Consider the following 25,441-nt stretch of genomic DNA (forward strand, 5'->3'; position numbering starts at 1 on the left):
GAGAAATTACTATAGATATAAATATATAACATTAAAATAACATATTATTTGACTTACAAATCTTAAACACAATATTATTAATGGATTTAATAATTTTATTTGACTTAATAGCTCATGATTGCTCAAAAACAGTCCAAATTCATTAAACCTATAGTTATTTCTAACACAAAAATATAAATTTTACTAATTTTACTTGCACAAATTATCACTTTCAGATGAAAAAGTGATATTTTATTTATGCTGAAATAGACGTACATATTCAAGTTCATCAACAAAATTCTGTCATAAAAAACTTGTGTGAGATATAGAGAAAAGCTGGAATACATTTTTGACACTAATATAACTCCATAGATCATTTAACAAAATATTTTTGACACTAATGGATCTCCATACAAACCGAGGCCAAAATGGCTGAAACATTTTAAAAGGTTAATATCTCTTTGATAAAAACTCTAAATAATAATAATAATAATAAGTAGATAAATAAATGTGTTAAGAGGGTAAAACGTAGGAACTTAAATGGCTCTTATACACCTCTTCCGATTCTACAAAGAAGCTCTCAGTGATCTTAGTTGTTCAAATAACATTTACTTTCTAAGAGTAAAGAACATTTTAATAATCTAAAAAAACCTTTTCCACTCTAAATAACCTTAAATGGATTCATGAATGCCAATAAAGAGGTTTTATTTGTAAGAGTGTAAAGCACAAATGGGTTTATTGTGGCAGTTAATCTGGAGACCTTTGTCTCTCTGGAACACAAAAGTGCAGTGGGTTCAGCGATTAAAAGAAAGATTATTACAGCTCCTCCACTTTCTGATGGATTACAGAGCGATAATCCAGCGCTTTAGCTTCATCTTCCTCTTCATCATCAGACTGTGCTCCTGCTGCTCTTTCTGAGTGAGGAGTTGTGTCTCCGAGTCCTTCGTTTGCATGATAATGTCAGCAGCTGCGTTCCTCTTTCAGTCCCTGACCTTCATTCATCCGAGCACTGAAAGGCATTCTCTGACAGAGATTCCTCAGCTTCTTCTGTGCTCCTCGAGAGTGACGTGTGTCTTGTCTTGACTTCTGTCTCTTTCCCGAGGTTCTCTTCTCAAAACCAGTCTTGTTTATAAATGCATCACATCATATTTTCATGATTTCTGAAGATCATGTGACACTGAAGACTGGAGGAATGATGCTGAAAATACAGCAGAGCATCACAGAAATACATTACACTTTAACATTTGAACTTTGGCATTTGACTCACATTTGATTCGATTAGAGGACGTCAAGATTTGTGTGATAAAGCAGTATCTGGTGGTCAGATTGTTTTCTGTGCTAATTAACGCTCGCTCCTCCTCATCTCTGTGCTGTAATGATGCGTGTGTTTGCTGTAATCCCATAATCCTCTCTGAGCGTCTCTCTAAGCGTCACACAGTGAACAGCGTTGAGTTCGTATCAAAAACACACATGGCACAGAAACACTTCTCTTTATTTTTGGACAGTTTTACAGAGATTTATCATGATATATTGAACTCCAACCTGCTTTAGGATAGGCTATATCAAATATTTTTGTATTCTATTCTTTAAGATAAAGAGTGTTGATGATTGTTCAGGACAAAAATATGCAAATGCAATTTCTAAATTTACTTACTTAAGAAACTAACATTTTTATTTCAGCCTGGCTGTCTCTAATGAAAATGAAAAATGGTTTTACTAAAGTGACCATAGTTCAACCACAGTATTTGTAGTTTAGGAGTATCGTATCGGTATCTGTATCGGTATCGGTGATATTGTCTTTTTAAAAGTATCAGTATTGTATCGAAAAACACAATAATTGGTATGGTTTATCCCTAGTTTGAATTTGCTCTGATTTGCACTGATGGAATCTTCATCGTTTCAAATGTAACAGTCAGTCAGGCCAGGCTCATTTGCATACTGAGCTCTGATTGGTCTAAAAGCTGCACGTGTATTTAAAGTTGAATTCTCTTCATCTCCATTCAGTCATCTGTCTGAAAACAACTTTCGGTCCGATTGAAGACGACTAAACAATACAAAACACCACTGTATTCACTCACGCACAGAATAAACAGCTTAAGAACAAAATATATAAAGATAATCAACAAAATTACTGCAACTTCCACTAACATTCAAATAAAAAACAGAAAATAAAAAAATGATAGAAGCGGTTTCTGTCGTAGAATAAAAGTATAAAAAATGCCATCTGAGAATTTCTTACGTTTTTTGTTTTGTTTGTTTTTTGCAATTCTGAGTTTACATCTCTAAATGTTTGGTCACAGTTCTGATATTTAGCAAAACTAATATAGTATGTGACTGATGTTAAATCAACACTGTTATAGTATTATAGAAATAATATACTATTGAGCTGTGTGAGTGTGTGTGTGTGTTGGTCTCACCTTATCTCTCTCTCTCACACACACACACACACACACACACACAGGAAATAATGCAGCTCTTCTCATATGTCTATGAGTCTCTTCATCTCATATTGAATCTTCAGACACAGATGATAAGAGCAATATCACGCGGCTGGAGGATCTTGTTTCTGCAGGAGGATCTTCAAAGGGTTTTTTCGCTCATTTGAAAAAAAGCGTCTGCTAAATACATACATTTTAGCAGAAAATCTGTAAATCTTTATGAGATTGAGGGTATTTCTGAGAGCCGGTCCGGATCTGTGGTGCATTGATGTTTGTTTATGTGCTTGATTCCCATTACCCGTCTTTCCGTTCATTATTAATGCGGTCATGATGATGTGGTTTGCATTGATTGATTGTTGATCGATGTGTTCTTCTTCCAGCATGGGGCTCCGTTCCAGGTGGCTTTGCAGGATGACAGCCGGATGCTGCTGTCGCTGGACGCTGATGACGTGAGGCCTGAAGCATCCGTGTATTCGGTGCGTGTTTCCGGCGAGCCGCACACGCACACGCTTCTGTTCACGCGACCCGCTGACGGTCAGATGCTTCCTCATCCGCTCCAGTTCAACGCCTCGTACCACGGCCTGTGTTACTCCATCAGTCTGATGCTCGGGAACGACAGCAGCGCGTCCAGAGCCGTCAGAACCGTTCCTGTGCTCACCAGTAAGACAGTCAGACATCTGCTTCACATATGGGTGAAATTAATGCATCAAAATATTAAACACTTATGATGAAAGACATTTAAAATAAAACAATAAATTAGATTAAATACGCAGTTGTCATTAATAAATCAAAATAAAAAAAATAATTATTAAATAAAAATAATAAATAAATATAAACAGGCAGCAGTAGTACATTATAAAAAATACAACATTTATAGAAAAATTTATAAAAATGATAAATGGAAATAGGCGGGAATAAAGAAAAAAAATTAAATGAAGTATTGATAAATTAGTTAATAAAAATGAAAAAATAATTATAATTGTAAATAAAATAAAACATTTATAAATACATTATTTAAAAAAAAATTTAATTAAAAAAAGAAGCAAGATAATCATACATGGAAAAATAGTTATTTATAAATACACTAATAAAAATATTAAAATGGGCAGTAGTAAGTTATAAATATATACATACATATAAATAATACATTAAAATAATTCATTACATTAAAAAGAATAATAAAACCGTTTGCAATTATAAATAATTTATAAATAAAAATTTGCATATGTTTTAATTAATCAATTAATTAAAAAAAGTTCAATTCCAAGCAAGAATCAGCTATGTTGTGATACTGTCTCTGTGGTATAAAATGACTTACATCATGGTATAGTAGTGTTTTAGTCAGACTGTCCACTTTTATTTTAAACAATTATGTTTTCAGTAACAGTTTTAAGTCAGAACAGAGTGCCTTTATCCTCGTTACAACAAAATGCCATTGATTTTTCAGTCTCCTGTTTCTCCAGTGTGATATATCAGTGAACTGTGTGTGTGTGTGTGTGTGTGTGTTCAGAGCCTCTTCCTCTAGACAGCGTTGAGATGTCTGATTACAGTCTGGCTCCAGAGACCGGCGTGGTGTTTCAGATCCGTTCTCCAGACAGGAACATCTATACCAGAGTAAACATCAGCTACATGGAGGGCCGTCAGCCTCGCTACATGCTGTATAAAGGTGCCGTGTATTATGTGTGTGTTACATGTGTTTCTGCCTGGAATGCGTGTTACATACCTGTTTTCTGTGTGTGTTACACGTTTGCTAAATGTGTGTGTTTTACGATCATTATGCATGTGTGTTTCTGTGTATTATGTGTGTTATGCATGTGTGTTACGTGTGTGTGTGTTTCTCCTTGTTACGCATTTATTTTTCTGTGTGAGTCACACTTTTGTGTTAACCGTGTGTTTCTGTGTATTGCACACGTAACGTGTTTCTGTGTATTATGAGTGTAATGCATGTGTGTTTCTATGTGTTGCATGTGTGTGTTTGTGTGTGTTGCACATTTGTTTTTATGTGTGTGTTACACATTTGTGTTACATGTGTGTTTCTGTGTATTATGTCGGTTATGCATGTCTGTTTTTCTGTTTGTTACGCATGTGTGTGTTTTTGCATGTTACGTGTGCGTTACGCATGTGTTACACAATTTTGTTACACATGTGTTTCTATGTATTATGAGTTATGCATGTGTGTTTCTATGTGTTACATGTGCGTTTCTGTGTGTTACGCATTTGTGCTTCTGTGTGTATTAAATGTTTATGTTACATGTGTGTTTCTGTTTATTCTGCATGTTATGCATGTGTGTTTTATGTCATGTGTGTTTTTATGTGTTACACTTTTGTTCTGTTACGCATGTGTGTGTTTCCGCATGTTACGTGTGTGTTACACATGTGTTACATAATTTTGTTACACATGTGTTTCTGTGTATTATGCGTGTTACGTACGTTTCCGTGTATTACGCGCGTTATGCATGTGTGTGTTTCTGCATGTTACCTGTGTGTTACGCATGTGTTACATAATTTTGTTACACATGTGTTTCTGTGTATTATGCGTGTTACATGTGTGTTTCCGTGTATTACGTGCGTTATGCATGTTTGCGTGTGTTTCTGTGTGTATTACATGTTTGTGTTACACGCGTGGTTCTGTGTATTACACGTTATGCATGTGTGTTTCTAAGTGTTTTGTGTGTATGTGTTGTATTGTATGTGTGTTACACATTTGTTACATTTGTTACACGTTTGTTACATTTGTTACGGTGTTTCGGTGTAACACAATTACATTTTGTTACACGTACGTTTCTGTTTTATGTGTGTTACGTGTGTTTCTGTGTATTACGCGCGTTATGCATGTGTGTTTGTGTGTGTGTTACACGTGTGTTAAGCGTGTGTGTGTTTGTCACGGCTGAACTCGGACTCTCTCTCTCTGTCTCTGCAGATTTCCTCAAAGGGAAGACGGTGTTCAAGCACTGGCTGTCGGGCACGTGTTACACCAACATCAGCTTCCAGCTGGTCTCAGAGGCCACAGTGAACAGGAGCACGCTGGTGAGCCGTAGTGACGTTACCCACGAGCCCCTGCGCCACCGCACCGGTACGAATCATTCAGTCATCTGTCATGTGAACATAAGCTCTAAATTTACCTTTATATGACCTTTAATTAGTGCTGGAACTACTGAACGATGTTAGAGCTGGAGCAGGCAGTGCACAAACCTCTTTAATTATTGATGGAAACCTTCTGGATTCACTTTATGAAAGAAACCTTGAGTGCAATTTTTAGGATCATTTATATTTTTACCAGTTATTTTAATGACATATTTTTTTATGCTCCAAACTCTCATTATGGTAAAAAGCTACAAAAATTAAAAAACGTTTAAAATAATTACAAAAACTTCATAATAATAATTAAACTGAAATGTAAATAAAGTAAATAATTATAATTAATTATTAATTAATCAGTAATAAATTACTCTTTTGAAAATAATGGGAATTACATAAAATAATTAAAAAGTAAAATGTGCTTAATTGTGATTAAAAATTATATTTTAATTAAATTAATGTTTTATGTCATGGTAACAGGTTTTGTACTGCTTTTGGTTTAAGCTGTGTTTAATAAATAAATCGATCAATTAAATAAATTACTACTATACATGATAAATATACACAGTGCACACACATTTACTATGTGAACAAAAACGTTTATTTTGGATGCGATTAATCATTTGGCAGCACTAGTTAAATATTATAAATGGTGTTTGTTTTGTTTTATTTTCTCATGTCCAGTCCCGAATCCTCCTCTCAACGTTTCGCTCAAAATCATCCACGTCAGCGTTCGAGGAGCATATGGATCTAACGTTCTGAAGGCGTCCCACAATGCATCAGTCCTCCGGCGGGCACGTGACGCTCCTGCGGCTGAAGAACAGGAAGAGGAAGTGAACAGTGTGGAGATGAGCGTCACGCAGACGCCGCTAAACAACGTCACCGTTTACAGCAGCACAGCCGAACCCAACAGCACTGAGCTGATGTGGGCGGAGCCGACAGGAAGCCCCACCCACAACGAGGAGGAGGAGGAGTTTGTGAACGCGCTGGTGCCAGAATATGAGGACTCTAATGAGCCGGGGTCAGCGATGGACGTGACCTTTGAACCCAGTGTGACACCCAAGCCGCTGCCGCCGTTCCTTCTGGAGCTGCGCTGGTCACCGCCGCGTCCGCCCGCCGCTTACGACGGATTCAACATCTACATCTACCACGACGGTGAGAATCAGAAACACTGATGTTTGTATAAACCCTCTTTGTAGGTATTTCACCAAAACAGTGATATATTAAACAGTAAGAATCAATACATTTATAAATACAATAATAAATTTATTAAAATAAAGAGTAATCATTACTCAATAAAAAGAACCTTTAAGTAAGTTCTGCTTTGTTTACAGCGGTAACCAAGGAAACACTGTATCATTGCTGTTCACGAGCGCCACCTGCTGTCAGAAAGTGAATCTGTTCTATGTTCTTTTCCTTCTTCTTTGAGCAGGAAACTCCACCAAAACCAGCGTTGATGTAAAATAGGCAGTAATAATTAATAACTGAAACGTTTATGAATAAAGTGATCAATAGAAATAGGTGTTGAACCCTCTGTAAATCTGTTTCTGTGTTCTTGTCGTTGTTGTTTGAGCAGGAAACTCCACAGAGACGGCGACGGTGGATGAGAACACACACGAGTTCTTCACTGAGCTCTCAGAAGCAGGAACATATCGTGTTCACGTCACTACACTGAGTTCATCTGGAGACTGTGAGACCAGAGAGAGCTCAGCCCACAGCGGACTCACCTTCTACCTGAGTACGAGAGAGAGAGAGTGTGTGTGTGTGTGAGAGAGAGAGAGAGAGAGTGTGTGTGTGTGTGTGTGTGTGAGAGAGAGAGAGAGAGAGAGTGTGTGTGTGTGTGTGTGTGAGAGAGAGTGTGTGTGTGTGTGTGAGAGAGAGAGAGAGAGAGTGTGTGTGTGTGTGTGAGAGAGAGAGAGAGAGTGTGTGTGTGTGTGTGTGTGAGAGAGAGAGAGAGAGAGAGAGAGTGTGTGTGTGTGTGTGTGTGGGTGAGAGAGAGAGAGAGAGTGTGTGGGTGAGAGAGAGTGTGTGTGTGTGTGTGTGTGTGTGTGTGTGTGTGTGTGAGAGAGAGAGAGAGAGAGTGTGTGTGTGTGTGTGTGTGTGTGTGAGAGAGAGAGAAAGAGAGTGTGTGTGTGTGTTGTTTTTGTGTCATATCAGGACACAACTCTGTATAATGACATGGGTATGACACAGGTATTACAAGGAGAGGGTGACTTATGAGGACATAACCCATGTCCCCATTTTTCAAAACACTTATAAATCATACAGAATGAGTTTTTTTGAGAAAGTAAAAATGCACAAAGTTTCCTGTGAGGGTTAGGGTTAGGTGTATAAAGTATAGTATAAAAACCATTACACCTATGGGATGAACACACTTTTCACAAAAACAAACAAGTGTGTGTGTGTGTGTGTGTGTCAGGTCCGGCGGGCGAGTGGATGGAGCAGCCTCAGGAGCGTCCGCAGGCGGTCAGTGTGAAGATGCTGGACTCCAGTACCGCTGCTGTGTCCTGGGCTCCGTCTCGTCACAGATATAACGGCAGTCTGATCTCGGTGCTGTCTCTCACCTGTCTGCGGCCGAGCATCAACCAGCGCATGGAGAACACCTACTGCTCCGAGGTTCTGATCCACAGCCAGTCACTCACCTCATCTAAACCGCTCGGGTTTAGTGTCATGTACTTAGATACCAGTTCATTCAGTCAGTCAGAGCACTACAGACTCTATCAGCGTCAACAAAAGCCATCCAGCAAAGGTGGAATTATTATTTATTATTATTTAAAACAACAATAAATATTACTGTGCAAATTAAAAACTGAGTATTTGAAATATAAATATATATATTATATGTATTCGGATTACAACCATAACATTACAGCACTAGTATTCATGGTCTTAATTTAAACCATCAAAGGTTTCTTTTGATTGTTTAGCTGTAAAAGTGTTTCATTACCGTGTGTTCGGACATCAGCATGTCATGTGACCCGCTCCCTGCTCTCTGATAGGAGAACATCACCAGTGACATCATCAGCAGCCTGATGCCCGGCGCGCAGTACAAAGTGGTGGTTTATCACACGAACGGGCCGCTGGTCAGTCCCCCGTCTGAACCGGTCATCATCGACATCGGTGAGTGCAAAACAAGCTTCAACGTTTCTCACATTCTCTCAGTTTATTCACTATAGTTTGCTAAAATCACTATCCACTTTATTTATAAACGTGGAAGAAAGCCATGTTAATGTATTAATGTGTGTCAATGTGTTCATTATTAACTCTTTCCCTGCCAGGCTCAGCAATAATATGTGTAGAAACTTTATACAAATTTTATCCTTTTTTTATTTCAGCTTTTTTGCTGAGTTTTACTAAAATTGCATAGTGCACAGCTTTCTGGATACAGTTTTCATTTATACGTGGTTAGTGTTGATGATCACATTATTTTTCATATGCATTACATATAGATTTGCTCTTTTCTGCGACCTCCTCGTCTGTGTTTTTGATCGAGTGATTCTAGACTCATTCTGGAGATGAGTAATAGCGCCCCCTAGCGTATAACAGTGAAAACACTGAAACTTCTGTGTTTGGAAGGGAAAGAGTTAATACATTAAAATAACATGGTAAGACACGCCATTTTGCAATATCAAGCATCAAAACAAAAAAATAGCTGGATGACACATTAAATTTAGAAATGGCTGCGACCGGGAACAATTTGGTGTATGTTGTCTAGACCGTATAATGAGGCTCCGCCCCCTGTGACTGACTCTGCTCTGTGATTGGCTGTGTTTGATCTGTCAGAGCCGACAGGTGTGCGTGATCTGGTGGTTTATCCGCTCAGTCCCAGTACCATCATCCTCAGCTGGCAGCGGCCGTATAACGTGGCCTTCAAGAAGTACGTTCTGCATACCTTCTTCTTCAACTCGGCCACGCAGACGTCTCAGTGGAGCACTTACTACGAGATCGCCGCCACCGCGTCCGTCATCGCCTCTGTGGTAACCACACACACTGCTAACCGCTACACACACACACACACACTGTCCTTAAAGAGTCCTACACACAATCAAAACAAATCTAATCATCGTTAGAGATCTTACATCTAGGGAAGGGTTAACAGGAATCACAATACAGCCTTGTGTTTCAAAATAAAAGTCCTGGTTCATTTCAGGCTTGTTTGTAATTAAAAGTCCTGCATTATGCACAACATTATTTGATATAATTACATCCATCCATCATCCACCTATCCATCCATCTGTCCATCAATCCATCATCCATCCACCCATCCATCCATCCATCCATTCGTCCGTCCATCCATCCACCCATCCATCCATCCATCCATCCATTCATCCGTCCATCCATCCATCCATCAATTCATCATCCAACCATCCGTCCATCCATCCATCCATCCGTCCATCAATCCATCATCCACCCATCCATCCATCCATCCATCCATCCATCCATCCATCCATCCATCAATTCATCATCCAACCATCCGTCCATCCATCCATCCATCCGTCCATCAATTTATCATCCATCCATCAATCCATCTGTCCATCACTCCATCCATCCATCCATCCATCAATTCATCATCCATCCAACCATCCGTCCATCCATGCATCCATCAATCCATCAATCCATCCTTCCATTCATCCATCATCCATCCATCCATCCATCAATTCATGATCCATCCATCCGTCCGTCCGTCCATCACTCCATCCATCAGTCCATCAGTCCAACACTCCATCCATCAATCCATCCATCTGTCCATCAATCCATCATTCATCCATCCATCCATCCGTCCATCCATCCATCATCCACCCATCCATCCATCCACCCATCCATCCATCCATCCATCCATCATCCATCCATCCATCCATCCATCCATCATCCACCAATCCATCCATCCATCCATCATCCACCCATCAATCATCATTCATCCATCAATCCATCAATCCATCCATCCATCCATCCATCCATCCATCATCCATCAATCCATCCATCAATCCATCATTCATCCATCTATCAATCCAACAATCCATCAATCCATCCATCCATCATCCACCCATCCATCCATCCATCCATCCATCAATCCATCTATCAATCCATCATTCATCCATCCATCCATCCATCATCCACCCATCCATCCATCCATCCATCAATCCATCCATCAATCCATCAATCCATCCATCCATCCATCACCCATCCATCCATCCATCCATCCATCATCCATCAATCCATCCATCAATCCATCATTCATCCATCTATCAATCCAACAATCCATCAATCCATCCATCCATCATCCACCCATCCATCCATCCATCCATCCATCCATCCATCAATCCATCTATCAATCCATCATTCATCCATCCATCCATCCATCATCCACCCATCCATCCATCCATCCATCCATCAATCCATCTATCAATCCATCATTCATCCATCCATCCATCCATCATCCACCCATCCATCCATCCATCCATCCATCAATCCATCCATCAATCCATCAATCCATCCATCCATCCATCACCCATCCATCCATCCATCCATCCATCATCCATCAATCCATCCATCAATCCATCATTCATCCATCTATCAATCCAACAATCCATCAATCCATCCATCCATCATCCACCCATCCATCCATCCATCCATCCATCCATCAATCCATCTATCAATCCATCATTCATCCATCCATCATCCACCCATCCATCCATCCATCCATCCATCAATCCATCCATCAATCCATCAATCCATCCATCAATCCATCACCCATCCATCCATCCATCATCCACCCATCCATCCATCCATCATCCATCCATCTTTCTATTCATCATTCACCATCCATCCATCACACTGTAAATAAATGAATTTCGTCTAGTTGCATGTCAACATTTCTAAACTAAAACTACTAAAAAATGTAAAGGTTTTGTTTCAGTTTTTAACTATATTTTCTGTTTAACTTTATTTGAGTAATTTTAGTGAATTTGTTGTTTCTGTTCACATTGGTGAGTTTTTGTTTTTTTCTCAATAGTCTGAATAATATTCCGGTTTTAGTTAAAATTTTTGTTACTTCAGAAGTAATATTAAATTACAAAATCCTAATTGAACCTATGGTATCTCAGTTAAACTAAAACGAGTCTGGTGCAGTTCATTTGATAGAAAATCTACTCCAGAATCCTGGTCCTGTCATCATTTCCTGAAGCAGCTCAGAAGATCAGTACAGATGCTAATTATGATGAGTCACGCTGAGACGGAAGCAATACAAATATACTAGTGTTCATGCATAATTATTATAATCATATTTAATGAGACTCTGCATGCAGACGAGGTCCGAGGTGCTAATTAAACCGTTATTTTCTTGAAAATATCCAGATGATGTGTCATTAGTAACCCCTTGAAATAACCAATAATTAATGTTTTAAATATTTCGTAACTGTGTGAAAAATTGTGTTTAATGGTCGGTCATAAAAGTGATCGGGGGGGAAATGTGTGTACTGAATTATCATATTTCTGCAGTCATCATAATTTGTGTGTATCTCACCCCAGCAATCTGAAACTCAGATTGTTATTATCATGCATAAAAACAATGATAGGAATATAAAAGGTATTATATTAGTGCTACCAGTATTACAGAATCAATTGTGCAACTTATTTATAATATTTGAAATAATAATTTAGTGCAATATTTTGTCACTGCAACATTTTAGTGATTTGTGTTGTATGCATAAGCTCACTATTGTGATCATGTTTACTCATCTGTAAACAGGAAGTGAACTGCTCTGGTCATGAAACAGTTTCACAGTCAATCGCTGTGATGCTGCACGTATTTTATTGAGACACTTTGCAGGAAATGCACCAGTCAGGAACGTTTTTAGAGCTTTATGAAGGACAGCCTTCTATCATGACCGACGGGATTAAATGCGTTTACCGATTTAATTTTAATTTCCGCTCATTTCTATCCGCAGAGAGTGACGGATCTGCTGCCGGCCTGGTTCTATAACTTCCGTGTGACGATGGTGACGTGGGGCGAACCGTCGCTGAGCTGCTGCGATGCTTCTACCGTCAGCTTCGTCACAGGTGCCAGTGCTTTAAATCATCTCTCCATCCATGTCTGCTTTGTGAGGATAGATCAATATCTGTCTGAGATACAACTGTTCGGAAATCTGAGAAAATCATCTTTAAAGTTGTTCAGATTAAGTTCTTAGCAATGCATATCACTGATCAACAATTACTCCAGAGTTTCAGCTGAGGAATAAAGCATTAAAGAGTAAATGAGTCACTGAGTGTGTGTCTGATGGCCAGCTCCTGAAGCTCCTCACATCTCGTCGGTGGATTACGCTCACGGGACGCTGTTCGTGCGCTGGACTTACGGCGATCTGTTCACCGATCTCTCACATTCGCGGATGCTACACTGGCAGCTGACGGTCGAAGGGAAGAAAGGCGCGAGGAGACGCTACTCCATCGACGTGAGTCTCTCCGAACACAACCTTCACTGGACCTAACCCTGTCCGGCTAAACATGTGTTCGTAACGTTACGGAATAATGCAAGTACACAGAATAAGAAAAGGAAGACTATTTTTAGGTGTCTTTTTTCAGACTTGTTACATTCTATTTACATTCCATTCATTTCTGTCGGTGTTACTTTAGTGTCATTTATCTACTTTAATGGGTTTTGTTAATATTTGGAAATAGATTTGAGTTTTGTATGGTTTGATTCATTTCAATTTTAGTAGTTTTTGTAAAAAAATTGTTCGTATTTATATATATACATATATATATATATATATATATATATATATATATATATATATATATATATATATATATATATATATATATATATATATATATATAGTTTGATTTTTTCAGGTTTTCCATTTTGTTATATTATTATATTTTCTATTTCTTTTAGTCTTAGTTGTTTTAGTATTTTTTTATTTGTTTTCAGTTTCATTTGAGCTTATTTAGTAGTTTTAGTAAATGTTTGTGTTTTTTAATATTTAGCAGTTTTTCAATAACATGCTACGTTTTAGTTTTTTTTGTTTTAGTTTATTTTAATCTTAGTTGTTTTAGTAATTTTTCATATTTATTGTTTTTTTAATGTATGATTTTTTTAAAATTAAATTTACATTTTTAGTTTTCAGTTTTAGTTTTGGTTATTTAACTATATTTTCTGTTTCATTTAAACGTTTAGTAGTTTTAAGAAAAATATATATTCATATATATTTCATTTTTATTTTAGTTTTTCATTATAATTTTAGTAGTTTTATTTAATTTTTTGTTTTTATCATATTTAATTATTATTTTTATTCTGAATAATTTCTATTTAGTTTAAGTAATAATTTTAAGTTATATTTGTTTATATCAAGTCATGTTTTGTTTTGTTTTACTTTTCGCTAATCATAATAATAATAATGATTTCCATGGATTTTTCCATTCCCTTTTTTATGTGATGATATTTATCTCAATTCACCCAACATTTGAAATGTTTAAAAACTACATCAATATATACATGAGGACATTATTCATTTATTAGGATGTTATCATATATATATGTGTGTGTAATTTATATATATATTTTGATATATTTATAAATTATATACAAAGATTTGGATCACAATTAGATTCAAATATTTATATTATTAAATGATGTCAATATTAATTTTCTTTTTTTTCTAATCTAATTTTATTTCTCATTAATACTGATAATAAAATGATTATGTTTAAGTGTTTTCCAACACTGATGAAACACTGCATGACAGTGCACCACTGCTCACTTTCTGCTCAAGATGGGTTAAGCGTTTACATTTCCATGGAGACGGTTGCTATGGGCTCTGAATCATCACTGCGCCTGACGACTGTGTTTCAGGTGACTCGTAACATGATGAAGGCATCTCTGACTCTTCCTCCTGGAGACATCTACAACCTGACGGTCTCCGCCTGCACCGAGACGAGCCGCAACACGTCTGCGCCGCACATCATCAAACTGGGTCAGTGACAGCGGATGGGTGCCGTCGGAACGACATCACAGCAATCCACAGCACTCCAGTCCAACTGGAGAAGACAAGACATTTTTAACTCAAATACCATAGAGTCCATAATCTATAATAGCACTGCATCTCACAGAGCATCTCATATCAGAATCCAGCTACAAACACTATATTACCAAAAGTACTGGGGACACAGACACCCATCCCAAAAGTGTCTAAAATAAATGCACCCATATGCAGAAGTCACTGGTGTTTGCTGAAGCCCAAGGACTGCATTTAAAGTCACAGCAGACCAGCCAAAGTTCTTCCACACTTACACATTAAGATCTGTATTGACGGCACCCATTCACTGCAGAGCATCCATTGATGAGACACTGATGAAGAACCTGATGAAGAAACAAACTCACTTACAGTTTCTTTAATGATTGTGGAGTCAGATCAGTTTGCAGATTAAATCCCGAACCAAAAGTAAATTCGCTGCTAGTTTACTGCTGAGAGTGAGTTTTCTGTTCTATTAATAACTCGTTTCGCTTTGACTTCCTGTTCAGAGCGTGTCAGGACTGTTGTGGCTGTTTGTTTCGTCTTCCTTTTTTTACTTGTTTCTAAGCTGTTTTCTTGGCGTTTGGCTGTTTTCTGAACAGAACCGGCTCCTCCGAAGTCGCTGTACGCACTCAACGCCACCGACTCGTCCGTCACGCTGCTCTGGACGGAGGAAGGCATCGTGGACTTCTATCAGGTCCTCTGCAGACCGCTGCGAGTCAACAGAGAGAGCAAAGTAAGAGCTACTCGTCAATATCAGAACAACACACGTGTGCAAACATCTGGAGTTGCAGATTGAAGTGGAGTTTCTTAGTGGTTTCGTGTTTGATGATAAAACAGATGAGAAATGTGTGCACGGTAATAATTTACATTCAGGTTTCATACTGATAATGAGCAGAACATTAGTTAATACACTAAGGATTAACATAAGCATTGTACTTTTATCAATTCACATTAACTAATAAAAATGTAAGAATGTCATGTTAGTTAATGCAATAACTGATATTAACAAATACTTCATGATGCATGATTCAGAATGAATTAACACTTTACTGTAGCACTTTAACACTTTAGTGCTACGTGTTAAAATTAGTTAATGCAATGCAAACTAGTTATATATTCGTTACAGTATTAATCTTTAAATGCGGTTATTGTTGATGTTCGCATTATTTTTCATATGCATGAGGTTAAATATGAAATCGTTCGTTTCTGCGTCTTCCTCGTCTGTGTTTTTGATCGAGTGATTCTAGACTCATTCATGAGATGTGTAACAGCGCCCCCTAGTGTATAACAGTGAAAACATGGAAAATTCTGTGAACGTATTCACTGGAACACACCAGAACGTTGTATGAACTGCTGGTTTATTATGTGTGTGTGTGTGTGTTTGTGTGTGTGTTTTGCTCCAGAAGCTGCGAGAGCCGCTGCTGACCGCTGCTCATGTTGTGACCGTATCAGGACTACAGCCGTCCACTTCATATAACTGCAGTGTGATCAGCAGCAGCTACAGCAGCATCAGTGACCCGGCGTACATCACCATCAGCACGACCGGTGAGAGAACGCTTCCATCCCTCATTTACAGCCAGGACAGACCGAGTCCAGCACTCTGCAGCACTTCTACAGCATTGCACACACTGAGCAGCTTCATATAGAAGCCCGTTTCTGCCACTGTATAAAAAGAAGTAAAACAAATTCATTGTCTTTTTTTCTTGCAATTAGACTTTTTTTCCAAGATTGTACGACAAATGCACAACTACGATCTTGCAATTCTGAGAAATGTCAGAAATGTGAAAAAAGTCAGTATTGTGAGAAAAATCGGAATTGTGAGGAAAATTTGAATTGCAAGATATAAACTCACAATTTTGAGAAATAAATTCACAATAATATTAGAAATGAAGTCTAAATTGAGAGAAAGTCAGAAATTGGAATATATAAACTAGCAATTCTGAAAAATAAAATTGCAACTATTAGAAATAAAGTCATGATTGCGAGAAAAGAATGGTGAGATATAAACTCAGAATTGCAAGTTTACATCTCGCAAGTGGAGAGGTCAGAATTGTGAGGAAAAAAATCCAAATTTTGAGAAAAATGTGAATTGTGAAAGTCAGAATTTTGAGAGAAAAAATAAGAATTCTGAGGAAAAAAGTCAGAATTTGCAAGAAAAAAGTGAATCGTGAGAAAAGTTCTAATTGCGAGAAAAGTCAGAATTGCAAGAAAAAAGTGAATTGTGAAAGTCAGAATTGTGAGAGAAAAAATAAGAATTGCAAGGAAAAAAGTCAGAATTTGCAAGAAAAACGTCAATCGTGAGAAAAGTCATAATTGCGAGAAAAAATTTAAGTTTTCGAAAAGTCAGAATTGTGAGAAAAGTTAGAATTGTGAGGAAAAAAAACTATTTGTGAGAAAAGTCAGAATTGCGAGAAAAAGTTGTTAGAAAAAAGTTAGTTACGAGAAAAAAAAAATCTGAATTGTGAGAAAAAGTGAATTGTGAAAAAAGTCAGAATTGCGAGAAAAAAATGTCAAAATTGCGAGAAAAAAGTGAATTGTGAAAGTCAGAATTGTGAGAGAAAAAATAAGAATTGCGTGGAAAAAAGTCAGAATTTGCAAGAAAAACGTCAATCGTGAGAAAAGTCATAATTGCGAGAAAAAATTTAAGTTTTCGAAAAGTCAGAATTGTGAGAAAAGTTTAGAATTGTGAGAAAAAAACTATTTGTGAGAAAAGTCAGATTTGCTTGAAAAATAGTCAGAATTGCAAGAAAAAGTTGTTAGAAAAAAGTTAGTTACGAGGAAAAAAAATCTGAATTGTGAGAAAAAGTGAATTGTGAAAAAAGTCAGAATTGTAAGATATAAATATGCAATTCTGACTTTATAACACGCAATTACATTGCAATTACTTTGTTTTTGTTTTTAAGTGGAGGAAATGGGCTTTCATAGTTTTGAGCTCTAATTTGCTACATAACGTCTTCTATCAAACGAGCGAACTGAAAACATCTGATATACACACTGAAGTGTTTGTTTAATTCGGAGACAGTGAATGCAGCAGTAATGTGTGTGTGTGTGTGTGTGTGTGTGTGTGTGCAGTGCGCGAGATGAACCCGAGTGTGGCGGCGATCTCTGCGCTGGCGGTTCTCAGCGTTCTGCTCATCATTCTGCTGGTGCTCTTCCTGCTGGTTCTGCGCAAGAAACACATGGAGCTGAGCCGGTGAGCAACATCTCACGCTAACGAGCATCTCATTATAAATGTCTTTATCATATCAATTTAATGCATCCCTGCTAAACAAAAGTATTATGATATCAACAAAAGATGAGCAGCTAATATTCAGTGAAGCCTGATATTAAAGCAGTTCAGATGCTTTCAAACATGACAAAAACATTTATGATTCAGTCTTTTTATAATTTTCCAGTACTTGAAATGCAAAATTACTTGAAATGTTGTCTTATGAAAAATGCATCAAAAGCAAGTGTTTTCAAGCTTAAAACAAGAACTAATATCTGTTAATGAAGAATCAGAAAAGTCTAGTTAAAAGGGAAACGAGATAATTTTTCTGACTGTGTTGGCAGATATTTGTTCTTGTTTTAAGCAAAAACTCATTTTGATGCAGGTTTATGAAACCAAGACTAATTTCTTCAGTCGTTTTGCTTCTCCTGTAAATGTGTCTTGATTTAAGAATGTTTTTAAAGCCGTAGTTTACACAAAACGGATATTCTGTCATTATTTCCCCACTACCGTGATGTTTGTATTTTAGATGATTTGAAGCATGCACTTTCACTGTATTTGCACTTGTGACTTACTTTGTTTTTCACAGAAGAAAAGCATTAATAAACGTAACTTATGTTACTTTGTTACTTTTGATGGAATGCAATGCATTATGTTACGTTTGCGTTACTTTTTCTCACCAGGACTGGGCTTGTTTATTTGTTTTTTAATAATAAAAAACCCAAAAGTTATTATTTTGGCATCTGTAAAAGCCCTTTCACACCAAAAGTGCATTGAACAAATGAACAAAATGCATCGAGTCTGTTTGGACTGATGTAATTGGTGCTGCTTTTAAGTGAGTTTTCTGTCGATTTCAGGGAGTGCGGCGCTGAGACCTTCGTGAATTTCGCCTCTTTCGAGCGAGACGGGAAGCTGCCGTATAACTGGTAGGAGCCTCCTGTGTTTCTCGCTGTCAATCAAACACACACACACACACACACACACACACAGGAAGTGAGCGTGTACTTGTTGGTGTCGACTCCAGAAGCATCGGTTCTGATGTTTGTGATCACAGCCGTCGCTCACACACACACACACGATTAATATAAGAGCTTAAAGAAGGTCAGTAAAGGCAGATTTTGGCCTGCTAATGAACTCAAATGATGTTTTTTCTCTCACTTTCTGCTGAGATGTTTAGAGCACGACTCGTGACGCAACGGAAACATGACTTTGTGTCCTATTATTAATTTAAAATGCAGTTAAGTTTATAAAATGTGTTCATTTCGAAAACAGAAATAATATTATATATATAAAAAGAGAGAGAGAGATTAAGAGAGTGAAAAAATATGTCATTAATTTGTGATTTGGGTGTTAATATCCGGCGTTAGCGATCACAGATTCACACATCATGAAGATGCCAAAGACACTGACTGCATGTCGCGATCATTAACCTGTCAGACACTAATGAAATATGCTCAGTCATCTGTGTGTGTCACTATTACTAATGGAGCACCATGTTTTGTCCCCAACTTTTTGCCCTTGGTCTTTTTTTATGTCTTTTGCTTTCTGTTTTGTTGGATGGGCTTCAGGCGCAGGAGTCTCTTTGCGTTCCTCACGCTTCTGCCATCCTGCCTTTGGACTGACTATCTTTTGGCCTTTTATATTAATCCGTGGTAAGTAGCAGCGCGGCGTCCGGCGGCCGACGGACAGACAAACACACACAGACTCTACATAACTGCAGTGCATTATGGGTAACGGATCAGAGGCCGGATCTGCATCTGTGCTCTTGTCTGTGTTTAACAGCGTCTCGACGCATGACACTAACGCATGACGCTCGCTCTCACGGTCTGCATGTTTGATTCTGAGTCCGACTGAGTGCAGATTATACATCCAGAGACTTGAGACGATTTGCTCTGTTCTTTCTTTTCCTTTTCCGCTTGATTTCCTGAAGAAATATTCCAGGTTTGATACGAGTGCTGCGACGTGCCCTCGGTCTCCACAGAAAATAATTGGCTTGTGCTAATGTAAACAAAATAAATATATATATATATATATATATATATTTTTTTTATATATATATAAAATACATTACAATTAAAAAAAATATATAAACAATTTTAATGAAATATTTTAAATATGAATTTTTCTTAATAAGTATTTAACATTGCACTTAAATAATGTACAGTACTTACACTTTAATAAATCATAAAGTCATAATAAAGACATTATGGAGAATCTCAAAGAAAGAGAGAAAAAAAGAAAGAGTGAAACAGAGAAGATAATACAATAGAAACTAATTTAATACAATAGAAAAAACAGAAGCATATACGTATATTTTTAATTATTACATTTATATACATATTATAATATGAGACTGTGATGTGGAAGGCTATAATTTATTATACATATATATAGCAAGGTTTTGGGTTCGATTCCCAGGGAAAGTGTCTGCTAAATGCATAAATTTGTTTTATTTATTAAAATTTTATATATAAATACACTCACACATACTGTATATATTTAGAAAATATTTACATTTTAACATTTTTATTTTATATAAATTTAAATAATATATATATATATATGCACGTGTGTGTATTTATATATAAATAATAAATATACACAGTACACACTCACATATTAAACAAAAACCTTTATTTTGGATGCGATTAATCGCGATTAATCGTTTGACAGCACTAATATATATATATAATATTATATATAATTATAAACTAATATATAAATAAAAATTATGCTGCTCAAATAACACATTTATTTTCTGTAGAACAGTTAATAAAAGCCCTTGATTAATGGTTTAAATGCTCCAGAATGAGTAATTGTGAGTTATTATCTGTGGTTTCAGATGCACACCAGCACTGAAGCTCCGTCTGCCTGGAAATGCATGTTTAGTTTGTAGGATCTGAGGAATGTTTATTAGTAGAGATGCACTTTGTTGTTTTCTGATGAGGTTTGATCTCAGACTATCTGTGTTTCACCCACAGGAGCAAAACAGCGCTGAAGAAGAGGAAACTAACCAGGTAAAGACATCCGCTGATGTGATGTGTGAGTGGACTAGGGATGTAACGATATCAAAATATCATAATACGATACACGATATGAACTCCACAGTGTGATATAATGTCATATTTTAAAAAAAATGTACGTTCTGTATATTAAATTATTCTACTTAATGCACTTTGAGAGTTGCAACCCATGCCCTTAACTAAGCAACGTAAGTCAGAAGAAAGACAGAGAATTGCATAACGTTAAAGGAGACTCGACCCTCTTTTTATTTGTGATATACTGTCTCGGTCTAAATTACACTGGTTTTAGGAAGCCAAACAAATTAGAATAGAATTGTAATGACAGTAATAGCCATATAAAACAGTTGCACTGTAAAATAAATTAAAATGTATATTTCATAGGTATATTGTGGGTTCGATTCCCATGGAACATGTTGCGCAAAAAATGTTTAAATATCATTACATCCCTAGAGTTGACTGTATTGATTTATGATTTAGTTTCTTCGTTTGATGTGACGATGTGTGTGTCTTCAGTCCAGTTCAGCTCAGTGATTTCGACGCTTACATCAAAGACATGAGCAAAGATTCGGCGTACAAGTTCTCGCTGCAGTTCGAGGTAAATCACACTCGCTGCAGAACACGTGAACACTCGTCTTTCAGCGTCAGCCGTGCGATTGATCTGTTTGCTTTGTGCTTCTGTCAGGAGCTGAAGAGCGTGGGTCTGGATCTGTCTCATGAAGCGGCCGATCTGCCCGTCAACCGACCCAAGAACCGCTACACCAACATCCTGCCCTGTGAGAAGCCCCGCCCACTGTAGATATAGCAACGCTCTTCTGATTGGCCCACTTTCAAAGTCCAACACAGGGCTATCAAGAGCTATGTTTCCATCCAAAGCTACGAAGTTAACTTACGCGCAGAATTGGAATATCGCATAAAACATTTGCGAATAAAGCACAAAAACTAATATTTGAGAAGTCACGTGTTTTTTGATGCGCATTAAGGAATTTATTCGGTAAATGTTTCTATCGTCATTTATGTGCGTGTTTTCTTACCACATACGAGATTTATCTTACGTAGTTGAGCGGTTAAGGTGTATTTTTTTAGAAGTTACGTATTTACAATTGTTTTTAATTTTTTATGCGATACACCAAAATGCGCGTAGAAATAGGTGGATGGAAACATCAGTAGTTAAACTAAAACTATTAAAAATTTGGTTATTTGAAATAACATTTAAAATCAACTTTCCATATTAATTTAGTTGAATTGATTCAAACTAAAATAAATGTGAATAAATGCATGTTTGGTCACAGATGATTTCAGTCGAGTGAAGCTGATCTCTCTGCACAACGATGAAGGCTCTGATTACATCAATGCAAACTTTATTCCCGTGAGTATCTCGTCAGTTTTAGCGATTAGAGAAGAGTTGTTTGCAGTCGGTTATGGAGTGTCTCATTTGTGTGGTGGTGTGTGTTCAGGGCTATAACTCTCCGCATGAGTTCATCGCCACACAGGGGCCGCTGCCCGATACCCGGAACGATTTCTGGAAGATGGTCCTGCAGCAGAAGTCTCACATCATCGTCATGCTGACCCAGTGTAACGAGCGCAGGAGGGTCAGTTCCCATTGCAATCGCTCCGTTACGGCTGTGACATCACACAGAGACGGCCAGGTGTTAACGAGAGCATGTGCTTCCTGTGCAGGTGAAGTGTGACCACTACTGGCCGTTCACCGAGGAGCCCGTGGCGTACGGAGAGATTACGGTCGAGATGCTGTCGGAGACCGACTCGCCTGAGTGGACCGTCAGAAACTTCAGACTGGGATACGTGAGCAACACAACTAACACAACCAGCCTTAACCCTGGATGAGTGGATGGGTGGATGAATAGATGAATGAATGTTTGAATGGAGGGATGAATGATAGATAGGTGAGTGGATAGATGGGTAAATGGATGGACAAATGGATGGATGATTGATGTATAAATGGATGGATGGATGTGTGTTTGAGTGGATGAGGATGAACAGATGTATGGATGGATGGATGATAGGTGGGTGGAAGGGAGGATGGACGGATAAATTGATGGATGGATGAATGGAGGATAGATGGGTTGGTGGATGTATTGAGGAATGAAGTGATGCATGAATAATAGATAGGTGGATGGATGATGTATGGATGGGTGGGTGATAGATTAATGGATGGATGATGGGTGTGTGGATGGATGCTGGATAAATGGATTGATGGGTAGGTGGGTGGATGAATAAATGGAGGGAAGAATGATAGATAGGTGAATGGATTGATGAGTGGATAGATGGCTGATGGAGGAGGGGTGGTTGGATTGCAGGGTGGATAGACGGATGATGGGTGGATGGATAAATGGATGGATGCATGAATGATAGATTGGTGGATGGATGATTGAAAGGTGGGTGGATGGATGGATGGATGGATGGATGGATGATGGATGGGTGGGTAGATGGGTGGATAAATGAAGGAATGGGTGGATGGATGATAAATGAATGATATATAGGTGGATGGATGATGGAGGGGTGGATGGGTGATGTTTTAGATGTAAATTGATGTACAAATGGATATATAAATAGATGTTGTGGAGAGAGTTCCTGTCTGATGTTCTGTGTGTTTCTGGCTCCTGCAGGCTGATGAAACTCAAGACGTTCTCCACTTTAACTACACCTCGTGGCCAGATCACGGCGTTCCGACAGTCAACGCCATCGAGAGCATCTTACAGTTCGTTCAGATCGTACGGCAGCAGGTCAACAGGACCAAAGGGCCCATCGTGGTCCACTGCAGGTGAGACTCCGGTGCTGATGTGAGAGTCTGTGGTACAGGAGTCACTCCAACTACACCAGTGGTTCTCAAAATGGGGGGCGGACTTAGTGATTTGGGGGTCCTAAGCAAAATTCAGGTATGGGCATATACCAAGTATATGCTCTTTATCTCTCTCTCTCTCTCTCTCTCTCATAGGTTATACATTTATTTACCCCATCACTAAGTAAATAATTGGTCAACCTGATTTGTCACAAAAGAAGACAATGTAAAAATTTGAGAGAATGGTTATTCTCTGTATATTATTTTTTTATGTTTCAAGTGATGCAGGTTTTTCAACAAAAAAAAAATCTGTTTAGTGAGCTTATATGATAGGTGGTGCCAGATTTTTTATAGGTTTAAAGGGGCCGCGACCAAAAAGTTTGAGAACCACTGAGTTACACAGCCCGGAATCACTGCAGCTCACGACTGTCTTATTGATTCCTGCTTGTGGTTTTGCTTCCACCGTTCACTAGTGTTACTGAGAAAGTATGATGGTACAAACAATGATGTGTGTGTGTATGTGTGTGTCTGTGTGTGTTAGTGCTGGAGTGGGGCGCACCGGCACCTTCATCGCTCTGGACCGGTTGATGCAGCACATTCAGGAACACGAGTATGTGGACGTCTTGGGACTGGTGTCAGACATGCGCTCACACCGGCTCTCCATGGTCCAAACTGAGGTACAGAACCGGAAACCAGAAACCAAATCAGATCCAGAACCGAACACTGAACCTGAACCAGAACCAGAACCCTGATCAAAACCAGAACCTAACACTGAACCAGATCCCAAATCAAAACCAGAACCAAACACTCTATCTAAACTAGAAACTGAATCAGACCTAGAACCGAATACTGAACCAGAACCAGAAACCGAATCAAATCCAGAACCAAACATTGAATCTGGAACAGAACCAGAAACTGAATCAGATCCCGAACCAAACATTGAATATGGACCAGAACCAGAAACCAAATCAGATCCAGAACTAAACACTGAATCTGAACCGTAACTAGAATATGAATCAGATCCAGAACCAAACACTGAACCTGAACCAGAAACCAAATCAGATCCAGAACCAAACACTGAATCTGAACCAGAAACGGAACAAGATCCAGAACCAAACACTGAATCTGAATCTGAATCTGAACCAGAATCAGAAGCCGAATCAGATCCGGAAACCGAACCTGAACCAGAAACCGAATCAAATCCAGAGCCAGACCTTGAACTTGAACTTGAAAATGAATCAGATCCAAAACCAAACATTAAATCAGAACCAGAAACTAAACCAGAGTCAGAGCCAAAAACTGAATCTGAACCAAAACCCGAAACCGAATCAGATCCAGATCCAGGGCCAGACTATAACTATAACTCTTCTCAACTGCTGTTTTATTCTAGAAAAATGTTAAGAATATTTTATATTCCCAAATACAGTATATGTCTTAAGAATACTCTCTGTTTTTCTTAAGATTGTTCTTAAAACAAAACTGAATAGGAGTTCAAATTATTTCAAAGAATCTTTTGGAAAATGATTGTAAATAGGCTCTTAAAGTTAGAATAATGTCCAAAGTGTGCTCAAACAGGAGATATTTAAATTGATTTATTGGGTTGTTTCAAGTTAATTGTTGTAATTAAACATAACAATATAACATTAATGCAACTTAATGTGGTTTTTTTCAGTGTTTTCAGTAAATTGATCAGTGACTAGTCAAATAAATGTTCACAAGAAAATATTGAAGAACTTTGAGAATTTCCCTTGAGAACATTCTTACAGCTGCTTGGAACGTCTTAACTCTGTTTTCTCTTTTAAGAAGATTTGGATTAATCGATGGAAGCTTGTTTGCACCACTGGAGAAAAAATTATTTAGACTTTTAAACTTTTTTGTCACAATTTATTATTGCAAGAAAAAGA

General features: G+C 37.8%; 1 protein-coding gene across 4 annotated transcripts in view; it reads left to right on the top strand.

Moving 5' to 3' along the window:
* The window catches only part of ptpro (protein tyrosine phosphatase receptor type O), a 36,463-nt gene that overhangs the window by 6,592 nt on the left and 4,430 nt on the right, over positions 1 to 25,441 (top strand). Inside the window, exons 2-25 of one of the 4 annotated variants that reach the window (XM_052554032.1) lie at positions 2,798 to 3,077; positions 3,928 to 4,083; positions 5,338 to 5,490; positions 6,180 to 6,650; positions 7,072 to 7,233; positions 7,915 to 8,111; positions 8,495 to 8,615; positions 9,279 to 9,472; positions 12,443 to 12,554; positions 12,780 to 12,943; positions 14,347 to 14,467; positions 15,109 to 15,242; positions 15,913 to 16,054; positions 17,582 to 17,702; positions 18,575 to 18,643; positions 19,286 to 19,369; positions 20,699 to 20,734; positions 21,254 to 21,335; positions 21,423 to 21,513; positions 22,030 to 22,106; positions 22,195 to 22,329; positions 22,418 to 22,540; positions 23,365 to 23,519; positions 24,079 to 24,214. In XM_052554032.1, the coding sequence (XP_052409992.1) occupies positions 2,798 to 3,077; positions 3,928 to 4,083; positions 5,338 to 5,490; positions 6,180 to 6,650; positions 7,072 to 7,233; positions 7,915 to 8,111; positions 8,495 to 8,615; positions 9,279 to 9,472; positions 12,443 to 12,554; positions 12,780 to 12,943; positions 14,347 to 14,467; positions 15,109 to 15,242; positions 15,913 to 16,054; positions 17,582 to 17,702; positions 18,575 to 18,643; positions 19,286 to 19,369; positions 20,699 to 20,734; positions 21,254 to 21,335; positions 21,423 to 21,513; positions 22,030 to 22,106; positions 22,195 to 22,329; positions 22,418 to 22,540; positions 23,365 to 23,519; positions 24,079 to 24,214 (3,516 nt within the window). The remainder of the gene's footprint in view (positions 1 to 2,797; positions 3,078 to 3,927; positions 4,084 to 5,337; positions 5,491 to 6,179; positions 6,651 to 7,071; positions 7,234 to 7,914; positions 8,112 to 8,494; positions 8,616 to 9,278; positions 9,473 to 12,442; positions 12,555 to 12,779; positions 12,944 to 14,346; positions 14,468 to 15,108; positions 15,243 to 15,912; positions 16,055 to 17,581; positions 17,703 to 18,574; positions 18,644 to 19,285; positions 19,370 to 20,698; positions 20,735 to 21,253; positions 21,336 to 21,422; positions 21,514 to 22,029; positions 22,107 to 22,194; positions 22,330 to 22,417; positions 22,541 to 23,364; positions 23,520 to 24,078; positions 24,215 to 25,441) is intronic. The other 3 variants (XM_052554033.1, XM_052554035.1, XM_052554034.1) reach the window with 3 other exon arrangements.

Source organism: Carassius gibelio, chromosome B4, assembly GCF_023724105.1.
Source record: "Carassius gibelio isolate Cgi1373 ecotype wild population from Czech Republic chromosome B4, carGib1.2-hapl.c, whole genome shotgun sequence".
Classification (NCBI taxonomy): Eukaryota; Metazoa; Chordata; class Actinopteri; order Cypriniformes; family Cyprinidae; genus Carassius; species Carassius gibelio.